Here is a 22,745-nt window from a genome sequence, read left to right on the forward strand (position 1 = left end):
TACAAAAAAAATACTGATACGTGCAAACGTGGATCGTCAACCTTAACCATATGTTCCTGGCGCATAAGATAGGAAAATATGTAATACGTATGCTTATTTATATATATATATATACTGAGTATATTACACAGTATTTTCCAATCGTATGCGTCAGGAACCTATGCCTAACGATATCCAATCTGACAAGAGTTATCTGCCCTTCGCACATGGTCTGCCGTAATATTCACTGTAATCCGTGTAATTTACATAATTTATTCTTACGCATTTTCAATAATTGGGCTCAAATATGTTATTTTAAAAGAACAAACATTTCAAATGTTATCAGTTGCATTGACTATGCTATGCAATATTTTATAAATGCTTTAAAATGCGTATAATTAGAGTGCAGACGTTGCACTATTTTCAGTCGCGGTAGTATTTCGAAAGGTACTTGACTTGAACGCCACCACCTTCATCATGGAATTCAAACGGGAACCACGCATGAATCAAATGGCCATGCAGCAAGCACAACAACCAGCGAGTTTGGGACCGGCTAGTGTTAAATATTTAGAAGAACTTAAAACAGAAGTGTCACAGGTCGACGCTAGTACATTATCACATGCATCAAGACTCTTAAACGATGGTAAGTTTGACAACTAGCACAGAAGCATTATCTTTTGTCCGCGCGGACGCCATGACACAGAAAGCGTGCGAGCCGGCGAAATTTTGATATCATATTAGTTAAAAGCCCATATAGCAACAGGCCAATATTATATTGCATAAGAATTCGCCACAAGTAATATGTAACATATAGAAACAAAACTCAATTCGTTTGCAAAAGCATGTCTGTGTTTATTGTCAGAAATGCAGGATCGCACCGCCCCCCTCCCCCTTCCCTCGCCTACTGGTAGCCTACATAAAAACGGTAGTAACTGTATTACCTGAATCGTCAGCTGAAAGGCCGTAATAGCGGATGTAAAACCCGTTAAGTAAATATTACCAATGTTAAACGGACCATTTCCTGTAAGATACTAAGGAACTTGCTCCCACTAAGGCTTCATTGCAATTGTGATTATAATGGATTTTGCAATTAAGTTATCGTAATTTACGGTAGGCCTAATATCATTTGTGATTTCTTTAGTTAGGCGAATTTACATTACGGTAATATCAGTTGTGATCTCTTTTGAGTTTGACTGCTGGATGAAAGAATTTAAAAATAAAATACCTTCTTCGAAACTTCCTAGGATTCTTTACACACGATTAATATATTTTGTTTTTGAATTGAAAGAGGTCAAAAGAGTTGAACAAGGAAATGCCAAGAAGCAAGTCCCAACTGTGGAGGCACATCACTCAAGACCTCAAGGCGTGGCGCTGAAAGTGAAAATTCCTGTCAGAGATTTTCCAAAGGTAACCTGAATTCATATGTGTTTTGTGAAGACAGCAATAACAAAGGTTAACAGAACAGGGATAAACTCTTAGACCAGATAAATTATCAAAAATGATCTTTTACAGATTCATTGGAAGATATTTAATCTGATGATCTGTTTAAAAAATACTGTATATATATATATATATATATAAAGCAAGACAATTCCTAATAATCTTTTTAAAATATATATATATATATAACCAGGAAAATCCTAATGTTCTATTGTCTGACTGATTCAAGAATATGAATACTAGAATATATCACTGAATTAAAAAATTAAACATTAAAATCTTTTTTTTTTCAGTTCAATTTTGTTGGAAAGCTTCTTGGACCCAAAGGAATGTCATTGAAGAGATTACAGGAAGAGACAGGAACAAAGATGTCAATTTTAGGGAAGGGCTCCATGAGAGACAAGAACAAGGTACTTGTCATTGCAACCCCATTGCATTTCTTAAGATTTTCATATCGTCTACATAGTATTGTAGTTGCAAGTATTAATTTACTGAAAAAAGTTATGAAAAATAAGTTGCTTATTCATCCTGAGGAAATAAATTATCAGTAAAATGTTGTGATTATCAAAGACACCATGTGATAATTAGAGCTGAAACAAATAGCATATTTTGACATTCGAATATTCGTTTGGTTTATTCGAATATTAGGGAAATTGGTATTCATTCGCGAACGTTCGTTTCAGCTCTAGTAATAATGGTAGTCATATCAAGAAAGCTTTAAAACTATGTATATGAATAGACCGTAAGGCCATATCACTACAAGTTATTTTTATTTGTAGGAGGAGGAGATGAAGAAGGAAGGTGGAAAGTACGCACATTTGAATGAAGATCTCCATCTTCTCATAGAAGTGTACAGTGAGGTGTCTGACTGTTATGCCAGACTATCACATGCAGTTTCAGAGGTGCAAAAATTCTTGACACCAGTAAGTATGAATCTGCGAGCTGTTGAACATTGTCCTGACAATGTTGTATTTAGTACTGTGCCGAGAAAATGTTACATTGCCTGGTGATTTATACATTGAACTAGCAGTGAAAACACTATTGAAAAAGACGATTAAATTTTACAGCGACTCAATGGTGTTAACGGCAAAAAAATTGTAGAAAACACTATATCCTGAAGCCATAAATAATAGCTAAATCTTGTTAATGACCTATAATTTCCAATATGATGTGAAAATATCAGATTTGTGTGTCTTGAAACACAAGAACAAGAATAATCATTTGTCATGAAAATTTTCAATATTAAAACCAGGCATGATGTAAACTAAAATTTGTGAATAATTTTGTGTTTTAGGATTACAATGATGAAATCTCACAGCAGCAGATGGAGGAGATGATGTTCCTGAATGGCGAGAAGCCAACTCCAGGTGGTGTCGGGGGTGGTCGTGGGAGGGGGCGTGGAGGTCCCCGAGGGGCAGGAAGAGGTGGTATCCTTGGTGGAGGGCCCACTGGAGGAGGCGGTGGCCGTGCTGCACCTCCGGGCAGGTCAGTGTCACACAGGTAAATACAACTTTTGTACACATGTTCATTTAATCATGTTTATGTTTTAGAAAGTTGGTTTTTTTCCAAACGCGACTGATAGAATAATTATTGCTCAGCAACATGAATTATGAATCTTTCAGGGGTGCTCCAAGAGGTGGTTCTACAATTGGTGCTGCTAGAGGAGCCCCACGTGGTGCCCCATCAGGAAGGGGACGACCAGCTCCCCCACCAGCACAAAACACCAGCTACAATGATTACTCAAACCAGGTCAGTATATAAACAATCTGTGATATGAAAGTATCATCGATATGCTGTACAATTCAAGCACAAAACTTTGATAAATTGTATGCATTTGTCACAATAAAAATAGTTTTTGAACTTATCCGAAACATTTAATTAAATCATATTCTCAGAAATTAATTGAAATTGAATGGCGACTTATATAAATGTGTGGATTTTTTAGGGCTATGAAGAATACTCGGATCCATATGCAAGAGAAACGTTTGATGCCAGTTATGGAGGAGGGTATGTATTGCAAATGTTAATATTTTCTGAACGAGAGGTTACCAGAGCTTAAAATCAAACTATCCTTTGTATTGCCTTAATCATAACTGTACCAACAGACTTAATATTTCAGATTATTTCCAATCCTGAATTATTTTTGAAAGAACTATTTTGAATAAAAATTCTTTTGTTATAGTGATACTCAGTATTTTGACTATGGACATGGTTCAAGTGCAGCAGGTGGATATGAAGAAGCTGGATATGGTATGTATTAATGCACAAAGTCCTTATAATGTGGCACAAGCATTTATCAATTTTGTCTTATTCTGTCACAACTTAGCTTGGTCTTTTCTTAAGCCAAACACAATCAAACTTGTAGTATTCGTAGTAAGGGTCTTAGAGTCCATTTGATTGTCAAGGTAATGCATTCTAGGTCCAAGACCACAACTGCACAATCTTCAATATCATATTTCAATTCACACAGTAATTTACTGCTGCATCACTATTCAAGTAGGTCAAGCATGCATTATATCAACATTATCAGGAAGATTGGTCAGAATCATAGAAGTCAGTTGTTTGCAATGAATTTCCCATTAACAATTCATTATGAGCAGAGACCAGTCAAAAGGTCGTCTAACGCTACAGAATCTTGGCACAAAGATTTAAAATCTTTCGACAAAATTTCATAAAACTTTATATATATTATACTCTGAGCACTTCTTTCAACAAACACATGTATGCAAGCTTAACTGAAACTGCACAGGATTTATTAAATTTATATGCACCATACTTCCTCTTTCAAGCTCTTCTCAATTATATTATCTTCTCTGAACCCTTGGAAAACAAAACCTTACCTAGGTTTACTGACTACATTCAGTCCTGTATTCAGTTTCTTTGTGGCATATTCCAATGATGTGCAGAAAAGCCCCTTAAACTGTTTTAAAGCTCTTTGAAATCTAAATCTTTGTATTTTAATCGGGTAATAAAGACCAAAAAAGAAATCTTTATGGCACACTGACAGTTTGAAAATGTAATATGAATGGAGAACAGATGAACAATTTAAAAAAAATAAGAATGACCAATAACTTTACTTGTATTTTATGCAAAAAAATGAGAAGTGCATGTCCGATAAACATGTTGCCTGCTTTGTGTTTTAAACATGAACAGTATTGGTGGTATATTGGTATGGAGTACAAAATAATGGACTTGGGAATGAAAATTCGAGCACACAAATGCAATGGGGAACAAGCCATGTTTTGTCCTTATATTGATAACAGAAGGTGGAAATGCAAACATTAATTTGGGGCACCTACAAATAGCACTGCTGTAAGTGGCAAATACAAAACCACTTTCAATTTAGTGCAAATCTGTATTTTTTTGATTATTTTGAATATTTCCTTCTCCTCGTTTGCAGAGGGAGAATATGACCAAGCTGGATATGGTATGTAGCGATATTTGTAGTTTGACGGTGTGGTTGGGACTCTTGCAATGCACAATTTCACTGAATTTACTCGAGACCAATTAAATCTCGTTACCTTGCACAACTGTATCAAAATTATGCAACAAGTTAAACATACTGATTTAATATTTCCTTTCACCTTGTGTCTTTCTGAAGAATATAATGATAAAGAATGTGCTGGACACCGCTTACGTTAAAACGCAAAAGTTGCAATGCCAATGCAAACCAGCTTTTTTAGTGGCTTCATCCTGCACATTGTTGCACAAAGTAATGACCTTAGGATACAGTGGATGTAACCTCCATTTCAGTGTAATATAACATGACTTTGACAAGTAAATTAAGATTAATTTATGATTCAAAGATCTTTGGCACTGGAGAAGATATATACTAGTGATGGAAAAATCATATTGAATAATGGAAAATAACAATTATCTCTGGACACAACCCCTCACTTACACTATAACACACTTCAAGGCATCCTTTTCCATGGCAATAGATACTACACTAATTATTTACAAGCCTGTAATGTTGTTTCCTTAAGATTCCCCTTGCTAAATATTGAATAGGCTTTGTTCAAACTGCAAAAATTGCCTGTCTGAAGGATGTGTGGACGATGATGTCTGTCTGACTCTGCTTTGATCTAGTGTTATACTAGTGACCAGCTTTGTTCACATCCAACGGTGTAGGCTAGACCAAGTCAAGACCATAGTGCTGACCATGACATACTGTGTCTTTGTCAGTCTCCAGTCTTTGAAACAGTTATTCAAGTTCATTTTTGATTAGATGTAAACCATGCAAGCACCTTGTTGCATAGGAAGGAAATTTTAAAAAGAAAAAAAATATGTTGAAAATTATTTGATGGTGCACTTGAAACCTGAAACATAATTTGGAAAATTGAGATTCCTAAATCTATACATTATATTCAGTAAAAATTAACATGGCTAAAAGAACTTCAATTAGACCAACCCTCAAAATTCTTTTGAACCCCTCACTTACACTATAACACGCTTCAAGGCATCCTTTTCCATGGCAATAGATACTACACTAATTATTTACAAGCCTGTAATGTTGTTTCCCCCTTAAGATTCCCCTTGCTAAATATTGAATAGGCTTTGTTCAAACTGCAAAAATTGCCTGTCTGAAGGATGTGTGGATGATGATGTCTGTCTGACTCTGCTTTGATCTAGTGTTATACTAGTGACCAGCTTTGTTCACATCCAACGGTATAGGCTAGACCAAGTCAAGACCATAGTGCTGACCATGACATACTGTGTCTTTGTCAGTCTCCAGTCTTTGAAACAGTTATTCAAGTTCATTTTTGATTAGATGAAAACCATGCAAGCACCTTGTTGCATAGGAAGGAAATTTTAAAAAGAAAAAAAATATGTTGAAAATTATTTGATGGTGCACTTGAAACCTGAAACATAATTTGGAAAATTGAGATTCCTAAATCTATACATTATATTCAGTAAAAATTAACATGGCTGAAAGAACGTAACTGTTAACTAATGTATCTAGAACTTCAATTAGACCAACCCTCAAAATTCTTTTGAAAATATCTTCAAAAAATGTTTTATTTTCCACAGGTGAGACTGGTGGCGGTTGGGGATCAACCAATACCCAGATGAAGGCTCCATCAACACGAGGCAGTCGGGGACAATTCAGACAACACCCATATGGAGGTGGCCGTGGAGGAGGAGCTTACTAAGACAAAGGGCATCACCTTCATCATATCATCTATTCTTAGCGGACATTTGTACATAGGACATCCGTCATCTCATCTTGAGGTACATGTACTGCCAGTACCATCATCCCCCCATACTTCGGACATAAACCTCCAGTCGTGGACACTTGTTACAAAGTAACATAAAATTTCATAGGACAAACAAATAAATGGGCCTTCCAACAGGTTCTATCAATGTGTTTTAAATACTAGATTCCTTGAACATGTTAAAAGTGTAGGTTCCTTCAATGTGTTTAAAAGTCCAAAGTCCGATTATGTGTTTAAAGAAGACTAAATACATAAACTGTTCAATTTAAAAGTGAATGTTGTGAGCCATGGATATGCTGTGTAGGTAGTCCTTTTAATGGTAGCCGTTTAATCACTGTTAAATCATTTAAACACATTGTAATCATGTTGTCATGTCTCTGTCAGAAAAAAAATCATTGTTGTCATTTGCATCCAAATAAATTCAAAAATACAATAAAAAATGAAAAATAATGAAAATTGAATGCAATTTGTTTAGTTTATATATTTAATATTTACATTTGAATTAACAATTACTATTTATAAAAAATCCAATGTCTCGGACGCGAATGTAGAATGTAATAGCATAAACTAAATATAAATCTAGTCCCAGCCCCAGCACTGAACTAACAGCCCTGAACATTGGATATCTGGTAACCAAAAGTTAGGCTTCGAGACCAGCATAAACTACTAATAAATATCCACTTAGCACAGAAAGATATTCCCGAGGCATTGGATTTCAAAATTTGTTTGTCTAGTTTTGATCAAGATTTGGTCAACTGAAATGTCATGTTATAAATATTTTTGCATGTTCACAAATGATATATATATATATCTGATTGCTGTCACTTCCAGCTGTGAATAAACTATTTGTATGATGAAAACATGAAGATCTCTAACAGGAAAGGTGGTATGAACTTAAACAACATAAAGCTTGAGCTATATTGGTGTCTCTTTAGAAGAAAATTTGTGTAAATCTCAAGTGGTACATCTGACTGAAGGGAAAGATGATCATAACACAAGTTGTTTGTGCCAAATTGTAAAGATGCTCAGAAACTGTTGATTTCACAGATAATGCTCTATCAAAGTTGTGAAATATAAAAGCTCGCAGCGACATAAATAAGACTGCATATAAAAGTATTCAGGATGAAAATTTATTGTTATTCTTTGATGCTCCTATCAATATAGATGTACATAACATTAAATGTCTGAAATATGACGTTAAAAATGTCAACAACAATATCCAGCAAAACAGTGGTTGAAACCTAACATTTCATGTAAAACTTCTGGTGTAGGAAACAATATTCACTATGTTGATCAGGAATAGCAAGTAAATTTCATCCAAAATATGTCATTGTTGTGAAATATGATACCGCACTATATAAACCAAAGGAAGCTTGAACCCTACAAGACATGTAAAAAACCATCAAGAAATAACCTTCAATGAAGTGCAGCAGACAAAATAGCTGGTCCCCTAAACAAGCTATAGCAACAAGGAAGCTTTCATAAAACGGAATAAACAAGCTACAGGAAGCTTTCTTAAAAGGGAGATCATCCACAGGTAACGTAGTAGGTAATGCTTGTCCAGTGATTTTAGAGGCTTGGAAAGGATTCTCATAACTCGACCCAGATCACTTGTCCTCAATAAGTTTTTGAAAACAGTTAAATCACTTAATGATATATGTTAAATCGGTAATTGATATACAAACTATGTATATAAATAATAAAATATAAGTTTAATAATAAAAATGAAAATATGATTTCATCTCATTAATGATTAAACTTTTAAATTAGAATGTTTGAATATTTTTTTGACGGATAGATGTAGCCCAATAATATATCGGAAAATCATGCCTATAAATTGTCAGATTTCTTTATTATGTTTTGTTATTTACAGATTACAAATGATCCCTGGCTCAGGAGCCACCAGCACCCAACCATGAGGAACCATCCTACAGTGTTGGTCACCTGACCACTTCAGAGGTCCTCCGGCCTTTGTCTTGGGCGGATAGGTCTAGCAATGACAAGACTGTTTGGTTCTGGTACCAGTCTGGCTACTTGAGTGAGCTTAGTTCTGCTACAGAACCCATTGCTCTTCAGGTCTGTGATGCTCGTCAGCATTGCAATGGAGCAAAGACATTGACATTTCTTTAGAAATGGGACAGTTCCTGGATAGGACCAATTAAATTGTTGAAGTTGAGCACACGCGTTTGTCTCCTTTTTGGCAATTGGTTACTTGTGGTTGAAAGAAAGGTTATAACCAACCTCCATGCTGTAGTTTACCAGGCAGGTAGACATCTGTTAGAAAGGTTGTAGAGATGGACTCCAAGCACTGTATTTCAGCTTTATAATCGGTCTGCAACAGTATGTCAACCTGCAACATAACTGTCAAATATCAGTTTCCATGTTGCGGATAACAGAACAACATTTTGTAGGTTAAGATCAAAACTTTTTTATTTGTCATCTTAAATATATGTTTGTATTAGAAGAGACACAAATATTTATACTGATATACATAGGTTTGATTTTGGAACTTAAAAAGGAAATTGATATTTGGCAAATTTTCGAGTTGGGCTGATGCATTAAAACATTTATTCCACCCCAGGACTTATATTGAAGTTAGAATTAATTGATTTCCCCGTTATTTATAGAAAATAAGGGTCCTGGTGTCAGAATATTTGGTTTACGCCACTAGCTGGAATGTTGAAGTTCTGGAGAGAAGATTTGACCTGTTGATAATTGCTTCTGGCTACCACAAAGATATTTAGTGTATTTAACATACTTCTCTCTGGAATGCAGTGGACTGGCTGTAGTATGGACGTGATTTAAGTTCAGAAGCCTTGTCGCGGTCAGCCTTGGTCATTGGTAGCAGATTTGCTCTATCTATACCCAGCCTAGCAAAAGAGTATTATAATACACTGGTTTATTGGACAAAATTGACCACCTTAAAGTATTTAATTTGATTGATGTCATGATCATTTATATAATCCGGTTTATTAGATGAGGTCGGTTTATTAGATGAGGTCGAGTTTTTCCTTAATTCATGTTAGGTAAATCATGGTTATGTCATGGTCATGGAGGTCACTATATTGAAATACTAGCCGGATGGTTCTAATTTTAGAAAACATGATTGCGTTCATTGTTTAATCTTAATGCCCCAGTATAAATTTCTTGTCAATATAGCTGTAATGCAATTCCACACTTTTGCCGACAAGTTTAAATCTACATGTACAAATGTGATAATTTATATATAGATGCACATGTCTAGAGAACAATCAGGCGGTTGTACCTTGTGACGTCACTTGGCAACACTCCTATCCATCCGAGGGAGGGAACGGTCAGGTAAATTGACTCGTGAGACAAGGCCTAGACGAGAGGGACAAAAATACTACACAAGTAAACAGCATAGGACAGGAACAGTTTTGCGTATATGCAGTATGGGTTTTGTTACTGCAAAGTAAATAACATTTTACTAAAGATGTTCACTGAAAGCATTCGCTATTTAGAAACATTGTTGTATTTTGATGATGATTCATAAAAAATAAACGTGACTTTGACACAAATATAAAAAAAAAATCATTTTGAAGTGATTTTGACCCTACCCAAGTGCAAGTTTTTGATTTTCCCAAAACTGATTAGACCTGAACATTTTGATATAGCCGTCAGCGACATTGAAGGTACTTGCTATCTTATTGATTTACTTTTTGTTGGCACTCATTTTCTGCGTGTTTGCCATACATTGGGAATGTCGATGAAGAAGTAAACATAATCCAATTCTGAATTTATATTGTCAAATTTTTAACTCCTTATATGGTTGTTCAGACCATTTTACACGTTAATGATAATTTGCCCATACTTACTCTGGATCCGTACTTATAGATGGACATAATCTCAATACCTAAAATAGAGAGGTGGAGTTAACGGCATTGGTGTTGAAGTAAAGCTACTGAATTGGTATTTAATGCTGTAGTTTAAAAACTGCCGCATTGATCGTAGATTTGGAATAAATGCGTGAAATTTTTTGTCGGGCAGATGATACGGAAAACTATAGTTCATAGATTCGGTTCATCGTCAAAAGAATGGATTGGACGGGGACACCGGAAGTATGGCATAGAACGAGCATTCCAAGACGCCTTACTTGTCTCCTGATAAAACCAGATGACTGGTTTGACCTGTGTGTGTCCGTCCTAAACATTTTGTTAATGTGTTGGTCAAAGTTTTTTTAATTGACAGTAACTGAACAGTAAATTAATTGTTAAACTTGTGATAGAAATGTTATTTTCCTGGATGTTCTTCCGTCAAACACGTTGCAGAATAAACTAGAAAATATATTTTTTGTCATGTTTGGGACAACTGTTTGCCCAAATCGCTATATTAGTACATTCACTTAATTTTAAGCCATTTTTGGAAAGCACTGTTACTTGGAATATCCGTCTTCCTTCATATATAAATGATATGTATGCAGTGCTCTTGGAATTCCATGTTTTACTTGGAACGTACCATGAGGATCGGCATCCACCAACACCATGACTGGTATGTGGAAGGAATCCCATAATATCCTCAACAACATCCGGGTATTAACATCAGGAAACCCTCTACCCTGAAACCAATGCAGTTTATTAAAATGGCGTCACACCGGAGGACACTCCAACCAAATATAAGAAATTATAAATGGATGTCTAGGTTCTATACCGTAATAAGTATGGATGGACCAAGCTTTGCGAGGAATCCGTTGTCTAGGAGACTCTGGAAGGTGGCATCCTTCTCCACAACGAGGATAAACGACGCATCCGTATGGAAATGTAATAATGTCAAGGTTGAATGTGTTGAGAAAGGTCAAAGATAGGTGACAAAATAGTGTCGTTAAAGACGTGCGATTATGCGTATCCGGTTGCGTACTTTGTGGGGGTGTTACACAATAACAGGGTTCTGGTATTCCAGGCACCGGACGTGGAAAATTGAACAGGAAAATAAAACCCTTGAAGCGAACAATTCCGTGTTTTAATTTCAAAATACATGTATTATCTGTCGATGCATTTTGTAATCCCGCGCTCAATTTCCACAAGTTATCTCCCTTGGACCAGGCATGTACAAATTTATCATAAAGGATATAGTTCAAAGCTCTAACGTCATTAGGAACCATCACACCCTAAAACAGAAAATTCAAAAGTAAGTTCATTGTTAGTTATATCTGCACATTGTGCGTGAACCCGACGTGTTGGAGAGTGAATTAAGCACTTTATATGAAATAGCTCACTCTTTCTGAACTCCATATATATAAATTACGTTATTTTTAACAAGGTGTGAAAACACCTAAATGAAATTGCATATGAAGAATTTTTTACTTTCATCTGCTGACATTAATTATACCGTGCGAGTGGATTTACAGTCAACCAAGTTCCCGTCGCCATCTTGAAATGACAAATCCCCAGCAATGCACCCTTTGGAGGAAGCTAACTGAAAAAAAGATGACATGAAATACAGATTTAAGTTCCGCATGATTCCCACTTACACATGTTTTCTGTTCACGCATATATCATATTTTAATTAATCAGCAACATCGGGGCGGGGGGGGGGGGGGGGGGATGCAAAAGCATGTGATGCATCACTCAATATTTACAATATACCGTACATTATCTCAAGAATAACACCGACACTACATAATGTTGATATGACGGTAGAGGGGTAAGGAGACATTCGGACTCACCACGTGGAGGCCCCAACGCGGTGTGTCCAGGAGACAAGAAATATTGTCCACAGTCTCGTCCAGCTGCGCCTGACTCCCGAACCCTGACACATCCTGGTAATATATGTCCCTGGAATAAATATTAAAAAGAGCGCTCTCACTAATCTACAACGGGCAAACTATCAATTTAAATTGAATTGAAGTTAAATATGTTGATGGACTGACGTTTCGCTACACTTCTCGAAGCCATGACAATTTTTTTTATCGAAAATTTAATTTTTTGAATTATCAAAAACAACTGTCATTGTAAACTCCAACTAAGAATGAACTGGTCCCTCTTGTATAAAGAAATCTCAACACTTAAGAGGTTTTATACAAGCGGGGTCAGATATACAAAGTAACTACCTAAAGTTCGATAACAAAAATTAGACGTTTGCGACAGACGAAATGGAGACACGGTCCTTAATTATTAGAGTAGTTCTTTGTTTTACATATTAAATCAAGTTCAGGTTTCGTGTAGCATGGCACCTCTCAATATGCCTGTACAGTAGATGTTACTCTAATGGCGATTTTTAATCAAAGTTGCACCAACCTTTTGGTGCAGTGTTTTCCAGTCTGTACTAGTCTGTAGATGACACCTAGGACTTTAAGCATCAGACCTTGGAAAAAATCATCGGTATCATTACGCTTCGCTGTTTCCCTAGGCAACTGTAATGGGTTACTATTCTGGATAAGGAATGGGGTAATTAAGTGATGACCGATATATGACCACCAAAATTCCTATTATCTTTCTTAAGTATTGTCTTTCTGCGATTAAATTGTTCTAATTTTTGATCTTCTCACTTTTCTCACTTTATAGCAAATCCTCTTGAAAGCCGTTTAAATCGAGACCCCAGAATAATAATAGAAAATATACAGTGTCGCATGAAGTGTAGTATGGAAATTATCTGAGAAAAATTCTCATTGTCAAGATGTATTTTCGATCACATTTACAAGAAAATGGATATGAGGACAAGGCCTCAAGGTACAGATAGTCCTCAACTGACCGTAATGTGGTTTTAGCGGGCTCGAGTGGCCCCGATGACGAGTAGCATAGGTAGGCCATTCAATCAAGGGAGACTACTCTGACGGACACATAAAGTTATCCTAACTCTGTCCATAGCCCCGAGTTTCCTCTGGCCCCGACACCATGTCATGGTGTCGGGGCCAGAGGAAACTCAGGCTATACTGTCCATTGAATGTATTTTTGTTCCAAAAAAGTCTGTATCATTGAATCTTAAGAATCATTTGAATTTGATATATAAATGCAAACATATGCCGATAATGTGTCTGTTTATCTTACAGAATGTGAGTTTTTTTTTACATTAAGGGACATCACTCTCACAAAGATATTTATACTTTATGTGAAAGGTAACAAAATATTATATACAGATTTAATGAAAATGAAATATAAAGCTATGTATATTAATAATAATTATTATTGTGAGCCAATTTTTACCGAGCTTCTTCACAGACGATTGAGAATTAAATCTGACTGATGTCATTTTCAGTTGTCGTTCCATCACCAGTCCATGATTTTCTTCAAAACTGAAAAAAAATCACCAGATTATCCATCAATATGAACACGTATTTCATTAATCTGCCCTTCTGCAACGACCACGCATCGTTTCACATCTATAGGTCTGCAGCATTCCTGGAAAATCCCGAAGATGTCCGATGATTCATCCAATTTAATTCAAATATCGAAAGTCAAAAGGATTTCTCTATAAATAATTTAACATAATAGTATTTATCCGTATAAGACGAAACAAATAAGCACTGGTTCTGATAAATTTCTTTCCCAATGTTATTCGATCAGTTAAATAATCTACCTGATGTTGTCCCAGGACGTCCGACTGTTATATACCAAGGTCGGAGGCTCCCCATTGCTCATCTGCTGTATGAAACCCACGACCAAACTTTCTATTTTGCGAAGGACTGTTTCTTCAGGCATACGTCTAAAAACAATCAGGAAATCATATACAGCAGTCCACTCTAAAATGAAACGTATAATTATTCAATCGAACGTTTTCTCAAAAGTTAACTCAATCTCTCCACATAATGCTTTTTGGTATCGATCATACAAAGTATTTTTTTTATAGATTAATGGTATCGATGGCTTGTTTCATGAACCACTTCGCGGTCTATTCCAAGTATCAATACCATTCTGAGATTAAATATCCCTTGATAAAATCACCAGAAAGAGAAATTTTAATCATTAACAAATTATTGTTCTTGCTGTCGCTCCGTAAAATAAAACGTGAACGATACTAACTACACCGCCGACGACGTACAAATTGCTTGTCACAAAAATACATAAAATGGCACATGCCCCCAATCCACTAGGTAGAAATAGGGTTATTCAGAACAATTTCAGTAGCCCAAGGGACATTGGTTGGAATTGTACCAAGTCCCTGTGCTATGACCCCGACCTCTACTGGACTTGTTATACAATCATGACAAATATTACCGTGACGAACATATTAACGTGGCGTAAACTGGTGCGGGACTTTGAAAAGTCAGCATTATTTTATATGTGACCAGAAGCTTTTGTTTTTATGTGAATTAATACTTACTTATATATGACGCAGACCATCAATCGCTGAAAATGCTCGCAATATTCTGTGTCATTTTACGTCATGGTCATATGTTCGTCACGATAAAAAACATCGACCCTGTATTCTTTGGAGTGACAGCCAGACAGGCCTTGATACAGACCTATATCTATGTTACTTTGGGTTGAAAATTTATGACAAGTCCCTGTGGTCATCCCCCATCCTTCCTTAGACTTCCACTAACCGGAAGGTTTCAAATGTTTAATTGGCTTTTTAGAATTGCTATGGGTCCACAGTTGAAAAAGGCCGATATTTCAGAAACCTTCGAATTAAGCACTTCCCTTCATTGAATTCAATGAATCAAAATCACTTACTCTCTATTTTGAGGTAACATCATATTCCTATCAGAATAGATTGCCTTCTGAAACTCGGCGATAGCTCGCCACGATCCCCCGGGCCTGTCAAGTCTTTCCATCACGGAATTTTGGATGTGTCGTCTGCTTCATACAGCGCCACCATGTGTCTGAAATATATAGTAGTTACCTCCCTTGACAAGCAAAAATTAAAACTTTAAATAGTTTAACAAAAATCTTATTAAGAATGAAAACAAATTTAATATTACATGTATGTAATATTATCGCGTTAATCAGGAAACTTCAATTTTGACAGGTTTTAAAGTCAAAATGTGGAGGAAAAATTCAGGCAGCCATTTTGTTGCGTCATGTACATTTCGTGACGTAACGTCATTTTCATTATTATGACGTCCCAATCGATTCCTGACTGGCACAGCAAATAAAAAACGTCACAAAACAGACGAATTCATTGGATAACAGGCCGATTTTATGTATGCGGAAGAAGTGCACGGAGAAACAATTTATGGCATTTAGAACATTACCTCGACTATAACTAAATGACTTTACATCCAGAAAACATGCTGGATTCTATCCTACGTCACTACTGAATCGCAAAGAATGCATAAAAGGTTTACATTCAAACTTCTGGACGAAGTTCATGAAGACTTAAGTTCTTAAATATACAGCCAAGCTATTTATGATAAAACCAGAAAGAATCATTTCACTTTGATATTTTCCAGTCAGGACTTTCGGTTATCCTGTCAAAATGTACGATTAATCGGAACATAAAGTGACGTCATTAATACAAATTATGACAACGTTCCTATTCACCTTTATGTTTGGTGGAACCTGTAACCATGGAAACACGACACAGTTTCTGAAAAAAGGGGCTACTGCATTAAATTATTATAGTGAGCCGGAAGTGACAACGCAGAAAACCGTGAAAACTATATATATAATATGATAGTCTGCAACAACAAAGTCGAACCCTCTTCCTTGCATGTATTAACCTAAATGCAGCTGGGATATATCGATTGTTAATTTTCTATTGTCTTTGTAAATACTTTCTTATATCACTCCCACTGTCCTTGGATAACATTTTCCAATGAACGATACATCTCAAAACATATGCATCCGATATGCTTTTAATTTCTACAGCAGGTATGACATTTACAACGGATATGAAGGACACAGCTTCACAGGCAACCGTTGTTTTGGACCAGCCGCTGGTATGTTTGTGTCGTTAACTAAATGTCGATATAGGAAGTCATGTCAAGACAGCTCAATAACCGTGTTTACATTTTTGAGTTTTCTTTCTTGCTTTACGTAAATTCTTGATCGATTTTAAAGACTAACAACCACTTGTGATTTATATATATATATGGGGACATTTAACAAATTCACCACTGGAATTACCACCAAGGCACTGGCTGATCTTGTCTGTGATTAGCTGTTATATATATATATTCTAATTTCTAATAAGACGGATCAATTCAAATGCTCCGTACTTGTTTTCAAATAAGTATGAATGCGTACCGGTTGTATCACTGCTATTCGTTATATGTACGTTAATAATGAAATGGTGCTTTAAGCTAAAACAATTCTGATCAAATACCCGTGTGAATATTTTCTAAGACTAAAACTAAAAACGCCGTCCGATATATTATCATTTTGTCTTTCTATCCTAATGCTAATTTAAAACAAGAGGCCCAGAGGGCCTATATCGCTCACATAGTTTATTTGAGAAAACATCAAAATATTGTTCCATTTGCTAATAGCTTTATTTGTTCATATATCATTATGTTGTGGGGATCTCAACTGCTTCATATATAACCCAGAAACGAAGTCAAGACTCAACATAATTGTATTTAAAGAAACTACAAGTCCCTTGGGGTGGGGAAAGACCCATGGGCCTATTTTTATATCAGGATTGTGTTCATCTCTTGATATGCCCAGCAAGGCTATATATGGTTATGGGGTGGGTATCCTGAGGATGGTACCACTGACATATCAATGTCATACAATGCATAGTTCCAGAGAAGAAGTCATTAATATCAATATTGCCATATGGACCCCTTTCGGCCTCACCCCTAAGGTCCCCAGAAGGTCAGCTCCCAACATTTGTACAATTTTGAATCTCTACCCAATAAGGATGCTACCAAATAAAAGCGATGTACATAACTCAGTTTCAGAGAAGTCCTATATATATCTTTAGCCAAATTGACCCCTTTTAGACCCAATCCTCAGCCCCCTGGGGGTCAGCTGGACCATTTCTAGTTGTTTGTATCCCTACTCGCTAGGGATGCTACCAGTCAAATATGATTGATATTCATCACTTACTTCCAGACAAATAATTATTTATAGTAATTCAGTCAAATTGACCCTTTTTGGCCCCGTCCCTCAGCCCCAGGGGAGTCAGCCTCACCATTTGTACAATTTTTGATCCCCACCCCATAATGATGCTACCAGTCAAATTTTGTTTAATTCTGATCAGCGTTTATAAGAAGAAGTCAATTGTTGATGGACGGACGGACGGACGACGGACGTAGGACGCCACGGTATGGTATAAGCTCACCTTGGTCCTTCGGACCAGGTGAGCTAAAATGGAACAAACTGCTAAAGAGAACAAAAACAATCCACTTTGACCTGACTTTGAGAGCCAATCCCCATATGACATTTTCAGTTCACTCTCGCTGTAGGTGTCCAAAATAGACACTCCACCCCATAACACCATGAAACAGGTCCCCATACGACACCGGCTATTAGTATCTCCATGATTCAGGCCCCTATGGCCCTGGATGTTGGTGTCCCTCTTGCCACTCGTCCTCATATGACTATGCATGATGGTGGACTTGTCTCCTTGAAACCCGTCCCTATAAGACCATGGCTGTTAGTGTCACCATGACACAGGCCCTATATAACCCTCGTTGTTAGTGGTCCCGTTAGACACCCGACTTCCGTCTCCTCATGGCTCTGTCTATTGGTATCATGACTGCTGCATACAATACACTTAAGAGCTCATTTTAAAGTACTTTCTATAAATTTACCCCCTTTAAGGCTAAACAATCAGTGACTAAGTTACATAACGTCATGCACATTTAAATTACGGCAGGGAGTATTTATTTATTTCGACCAGGAAGTCCTTGAAGATATTTTGTATATTGCAAGATATACATGATAGAGGAGGTAGTTAAAGGATATTTCATATCTTATTTTATGCGCAATGTTTACAAGTGATTCAACTTATATTGATCAACATTTTGGTATTTCATTTTAAAACAACTGACATTTTGTTAACTCAGACTTCGTTAGTGTTTCAAAATACAAGGATACTAAATTATCATTTCTCTAATTACATGTGTTATATACCAAATATATATACTTTTTAATACTATAATAAAGAAGGAATGATTCCGCACAACGACAGTTCGCTCGGTATTCAGAGGTGTTCGGTCTTCAGAATGTTCGGTTTTCGGAAGTTGCACTGAATATATATATATATATATATTCATGTATATTAAAAAAAAAAAAAAAAAAAAATACGTGAGTGAAATTCACCACGTCCCAAATATCAACCTGATCATTAATATTTTCATACTTCAGATATAAAATTTGGTTAACCATTTAGGGCATTAATGCATTTAAATCTGCATGCCACGTCTAAGTAACATGGTTTCAAATATACGCATGCTTGACGTTCATTGAAAATCCCGCATTGTTATTGTATTAAGGGACTTGCATCTCAACACCCAGATTTTGACCTTTTTTCGACCTACTGTAATCTATCTCATTCTTGCGTGCATTTAATTTTCGCGTATTTTGCGGGCGATCAAAATTCACAACAACAAAAAAAATCAATGGCAGAGTAGGCCAATGAAAGCGTCGTTAGGCATGAACACGAAACAAAGTCGCAGTGAAAGTAAGTTGGTTTATAGTATTTTAAGTACTTGGTTACCTCCATCACATTTAAGGTATCAACACTGCGGCCCTTAGCACCACTGACGAGTCCTAATAGGACGAAACAGCCGTATGATGTAGTTTATATCATTAGTTGTGTCCAATTCTCAATTGAAATGTGTGTCTTTATGTAAATATCTGAAAACATTTTTCATTATTTGATACATTTTTGATACACTATACATTTTGTATTTCTAAAAATACTACTTTCATGGTCGTTACCACGATACTATTTGGAATATAAATTGGGAATGCGTCTTTGAGCGATCATCCCAATACAAGTGGCAGATGTTTCAGTACAGGATGGTATCAGTCAGAATCAATGTTTTGATTAAGTCCAAATCTTAATAAACAAGAAATCTGAAAGATATATCAATATCTCGATGCATGACACTTTTGATAAGGCCAAAACATGACAACAGTTCCTTAAAATTGCCAACGAACTGGTGACGTTTAAAGTATTATTCAATATGGCGGCGATGACGGCCATCTTGGAGATAAAAAAATTGAAACAGGAGGAAATTATATAGATATTATAAAGATAAGAACACTTTGTCGCATCCCATCCTTAACGTCCATACCAAATTTCAGCTTAAGGACACCAGTTTAACTTGAGCAGAAAATTTAAGTGTGTTTTTCAAAATGACGACTATGGCGGCCAGTTTATAAATATTAAGACTTGCTTAAAAAAGAACATTTGGTAAGCAAAATATCACGATCATAAGTGTATGTTTCAGATCGATCCCACTGGTGAAACATGAAAAGAAGAATGAAATCTGAAAAGTTTACGTACGGCGGACGGCGGACGGACCATGGTGGCTATATAGGTCATCATGACCCTAAAAAGATTCATTATGTAACACATCTCAAATTATTATGTGAACACAAATGGGGGAACTGTATAACTTGTTTTTTTATATCGACCAGGAAGTTTTTGAAGAGGTTTGCTAAGAATTTAACGAGCCCTTGACAATTGCCATGACATGAATGAAAGTACAAATGTCAGTGCACCAGTAAAGATTTACAATATGCCGATATACTTAAGCATGATTGTGCCGGTGATGTCAAATTGCCACCTTTATTCGAAATAAAGACAATAGCCTGTTTGTAACTCAAAAGCTGGTATAACCCTACTACACAATGTATCTCAAATAAGAAGATTTCTGGAAATAATTACTATTCTATTTTTCATTTTTGTTGTTGCTCAAATTACGAAATGATTGCTCAAGGATTTTTTAAACATTTTATCACAATAGGTGGATGCTATTCAACTCCCAAGAAATCAATTAATCTTTCCAACTAGTGGATAAATATACATGTGGAATAAAAAGTAAATGCGTTTTGATTGGCTGACATGGTGAACTTTGACCGTAACTACTTTTTAACTTGTGGTTGTAAATAACGAACTCGAATAAAAGAAATAGTATATGACACTAGTATAAACTTTATTTCAATATCACATAAACATGGCAAAAGTGATAAGCTATTATTTGCCATGTAACATAGAAGCATAATACCAATTGTAACAATCTCATGCAGGAGCTGAACTTCTATCGTCGTCTTTTAGAACACACTTAAAGAAATGCATAGTTTTGTAGTTTGCTAAAAATAACCCACTTTACCAAATTAAGTCGAAAAGGAAATTTATTTTTAAATGGCAACTAGATTGTCACAGAAAGTAAATATTGCTTGCTTTTTCACTTGCTAAATAAAGGGTTGGTAAAGCATCATGATGACGCCACAAAGTAAATTCCTTGCCGGATGTCGAAAGGGGCGATTGAAGGTGTTTTCCCCTTTGTCTTCTCTTCAGGAATGAATAGAGGATATCTAACAGTGCCTTATATTTCACGAGGGGGCTAATATTTTGATGTTTTTCACGAGTACGTAGCACGAGTGAAAAATATCAAAATGTTTCTGTTTATTACATTCTATAGCAAAATCTACCGGGTGCAGCTTTAAAGTTCTCCCGTTGTCGGTTGTAAGTAGTGTTTTGATTGGTCAAATCAGAAAAGCTAGTGAAAAATATTACTGTTTTAGAATGAATAATTTTTCGATGTTTCATAGGTAAAATGTAATAAAGTCTATGATATCCCACTGCATGGAGAGTATGAGGCCACCAATAGTGTCACCTCCGCAGTATTTTGGATTTTTTTCTGTTTTCTTCTTAAGAGGACATTGAAGGGGTTCACAACTGATATTTTGTCCCAGTTGTAACAACTACAAAATTAAGTTATTCTTACGTTTCCTACCTGATCTTTCTTAACTTTATGATAAAATGTTGATGTCGTCATGACGCCTCTCCTTATAAATATGTCTCTGTCTGTTGTGGGGACGTTAAGATCCGCACAAACAATTGCAATATGAACTTTCATGCTAGAATAGACATAAGAATGTCTATGGCGATTGGATATCTATTTTTTTCTCGGACTAGGTTTTCGAGATAACATTTAAAAAATCTACTTTAACCAGAGCACCCTGGTGATAAATCTACACTGAATGTTCTTAATTTTTCAAATAATTGAATAATAAGGGGAATATATATATCAATTTTCGCAGTAATGTGTACATTGGTATCCTATCCCGGATGCTATCCTTATATTTTGTTAATTATATATATTACTGTGCCTGCCTAATAATATACATTGTGACATAAACCTGAGGGATTAACAACAAAAGACAGTAATATTACCAATCCGGGACGCCTTGTCATATTATCATTATAATGTTATCCCTATATATTTGTATTTTGTTCTTATTTTTCTATCTTTGTGTCAATTAAGTTAGAAGTTGTTTAATGTCGGCATTATCCACTGAAAGTTGATCAAATAACAATTACTAGCACTTATATATATACATAAAGCACATTCGCTATTTTCTTGCATACTTAATAAACATACTCGAATTTTTAACAGACGGATAACTAAAATTGATATTTTACCTGATATGAAAGCTTGTATATTTTTTCATTAATTTTCTGTCCAAACCAGACGTGCATCATAGACTTATTTTAAGGGAAATATATTTGTTGACAATTGGATGCAATTTTCTGTATAGCAAAATGACAAGTGGACATTCACGCCATTAGTTAATCTTGTTAAACTCGTGGAATAGTTACGTATATGTCCTAAAAAAATCAATTGATCCCACTTAGAATATTTTTATTGCCACCAAAACTGTAAATCAGAACGTGTACTTTCAAGTGTTTTATAAATACTCAAACTTTAATCTCTAATTCTTCCTGGATAAATAGTATAAAAAGAGGTATTCTGTTGTATTTGAAACAAGTCAGGAGAAGAAGAAAGGTAAGTTGTTTGTATTTCCGCGATGCCGTTTAATGTTAAATTCGAGTGAAGGTCATTTGAGGAATACCAGTATAGGACTTTTCCTGGAGACAGATTATAGAAACGGCAATCTTATTTGATAAAACTTATTCATTCATAGATCGCTACCTGTTCATGGATAAATTCTATATAAGATAATACTAAATCACCGTACTACTATGAATATTTTGCATATTAATCATACTAATAGATAATTCCATTGG

At 35.7% G+C, this 22,745-nt stretch overlaps 2 protein-coding genes across 5 annotated transcripts; one reads left to right on the forward strand and one right to left on the reverse strand.

The window, feature by feature from the left end:
* The first annotated feature begins 429 nt into the window (after positions 1-429).
* On the forward strand, positions 430-8,811 carry LOC117326131 (KH domain-containing, RNA-binding, signal transduction-associated protein 2-like). 4 transcript variants are annotated; one of them, XM_033882760.1, is made up of 11 exons: positions 431-622; positions 1,268-1,386; positions 1,713-1,829; positions 2,199-2,342; positions 2,714-2,919; positions 3,042-3,168; positions 3,365-3,426; positions 3,602-3,669; positions 4,820-4,846; positions 6,451-8,172; positions 8,509-8,811. In XM_033882760.1, exons 1-10 carry the CDS (start codon positions 457-459, stop codon positions 6,570-6,572), a joined length of 1,158 nt encoding a protein of 385 aa, XP_033738651.1. In that variant the 5' UTR covers positions 431-456; the 3' UTR covers positions 6,573-8,172; positions 8,509-8,811. The 4 variants fall into 4 exon arrangements, with proteins under 4 accessions (XP_033738655.1, XP_033738654.1, XP_033738651.1 ...); XM_033882762.1 differs by having other exon boundaries at positions 6,451-6,651; XM_033882764.1 differs by lacking the exon at positions 4,820-4,846 and having other exon boundaries at positions 430-622; positions 6,451-6,651.
* LOC117326130 (meiotic recombination protein SPO11-like) lies at positions 8,469-15,415 on the reverse strand. The gene is made up of 13 exons (XM_033882759.1): positions 15,266-15,415; positions 14,169-14,294; positions 13,796-13,884; positions 12,890-12,956; positions 12,319-12,427; positions 11,982-12,068; positions 11,724-11,760; positions 11,304-11,413; positions 11,112-11,211; positions 10,472-10,509; positions 9,901-9,977; positions 9,394-9,505; positions 8,469-8,985 (listed from the first exon to the last, which is right to left on the reverse strand). The coding sequence occupies exons 1-13, from the start codon at positions 15,364-15,366 to the stop codon at positions 8,866-8,868; spliced, it is 1,173 nt and encodes a 390-aa protein (XP_033738650.1). The 5' UTR covers positions 15,367-15,415; the 3' UTR covers positions 8,469-8,865.
* Positions 15,416-22,745: the final 7,330 nt, after the last annotated feature.

The sequence above is a fragment of the Pecten maximus genome, chromosome 4 (assembly GCF_902652985.1).
Source record: "Pecten maximus chromosome 4, xPecMax1.1, whole genome shotgun sequence".
NCBI classification, from domain to species: Eukaryota; Metazoa; Mollusca; class Bivalvia; order Pectinida; family Pectinidae; genus Pecten; species Pecten maximus.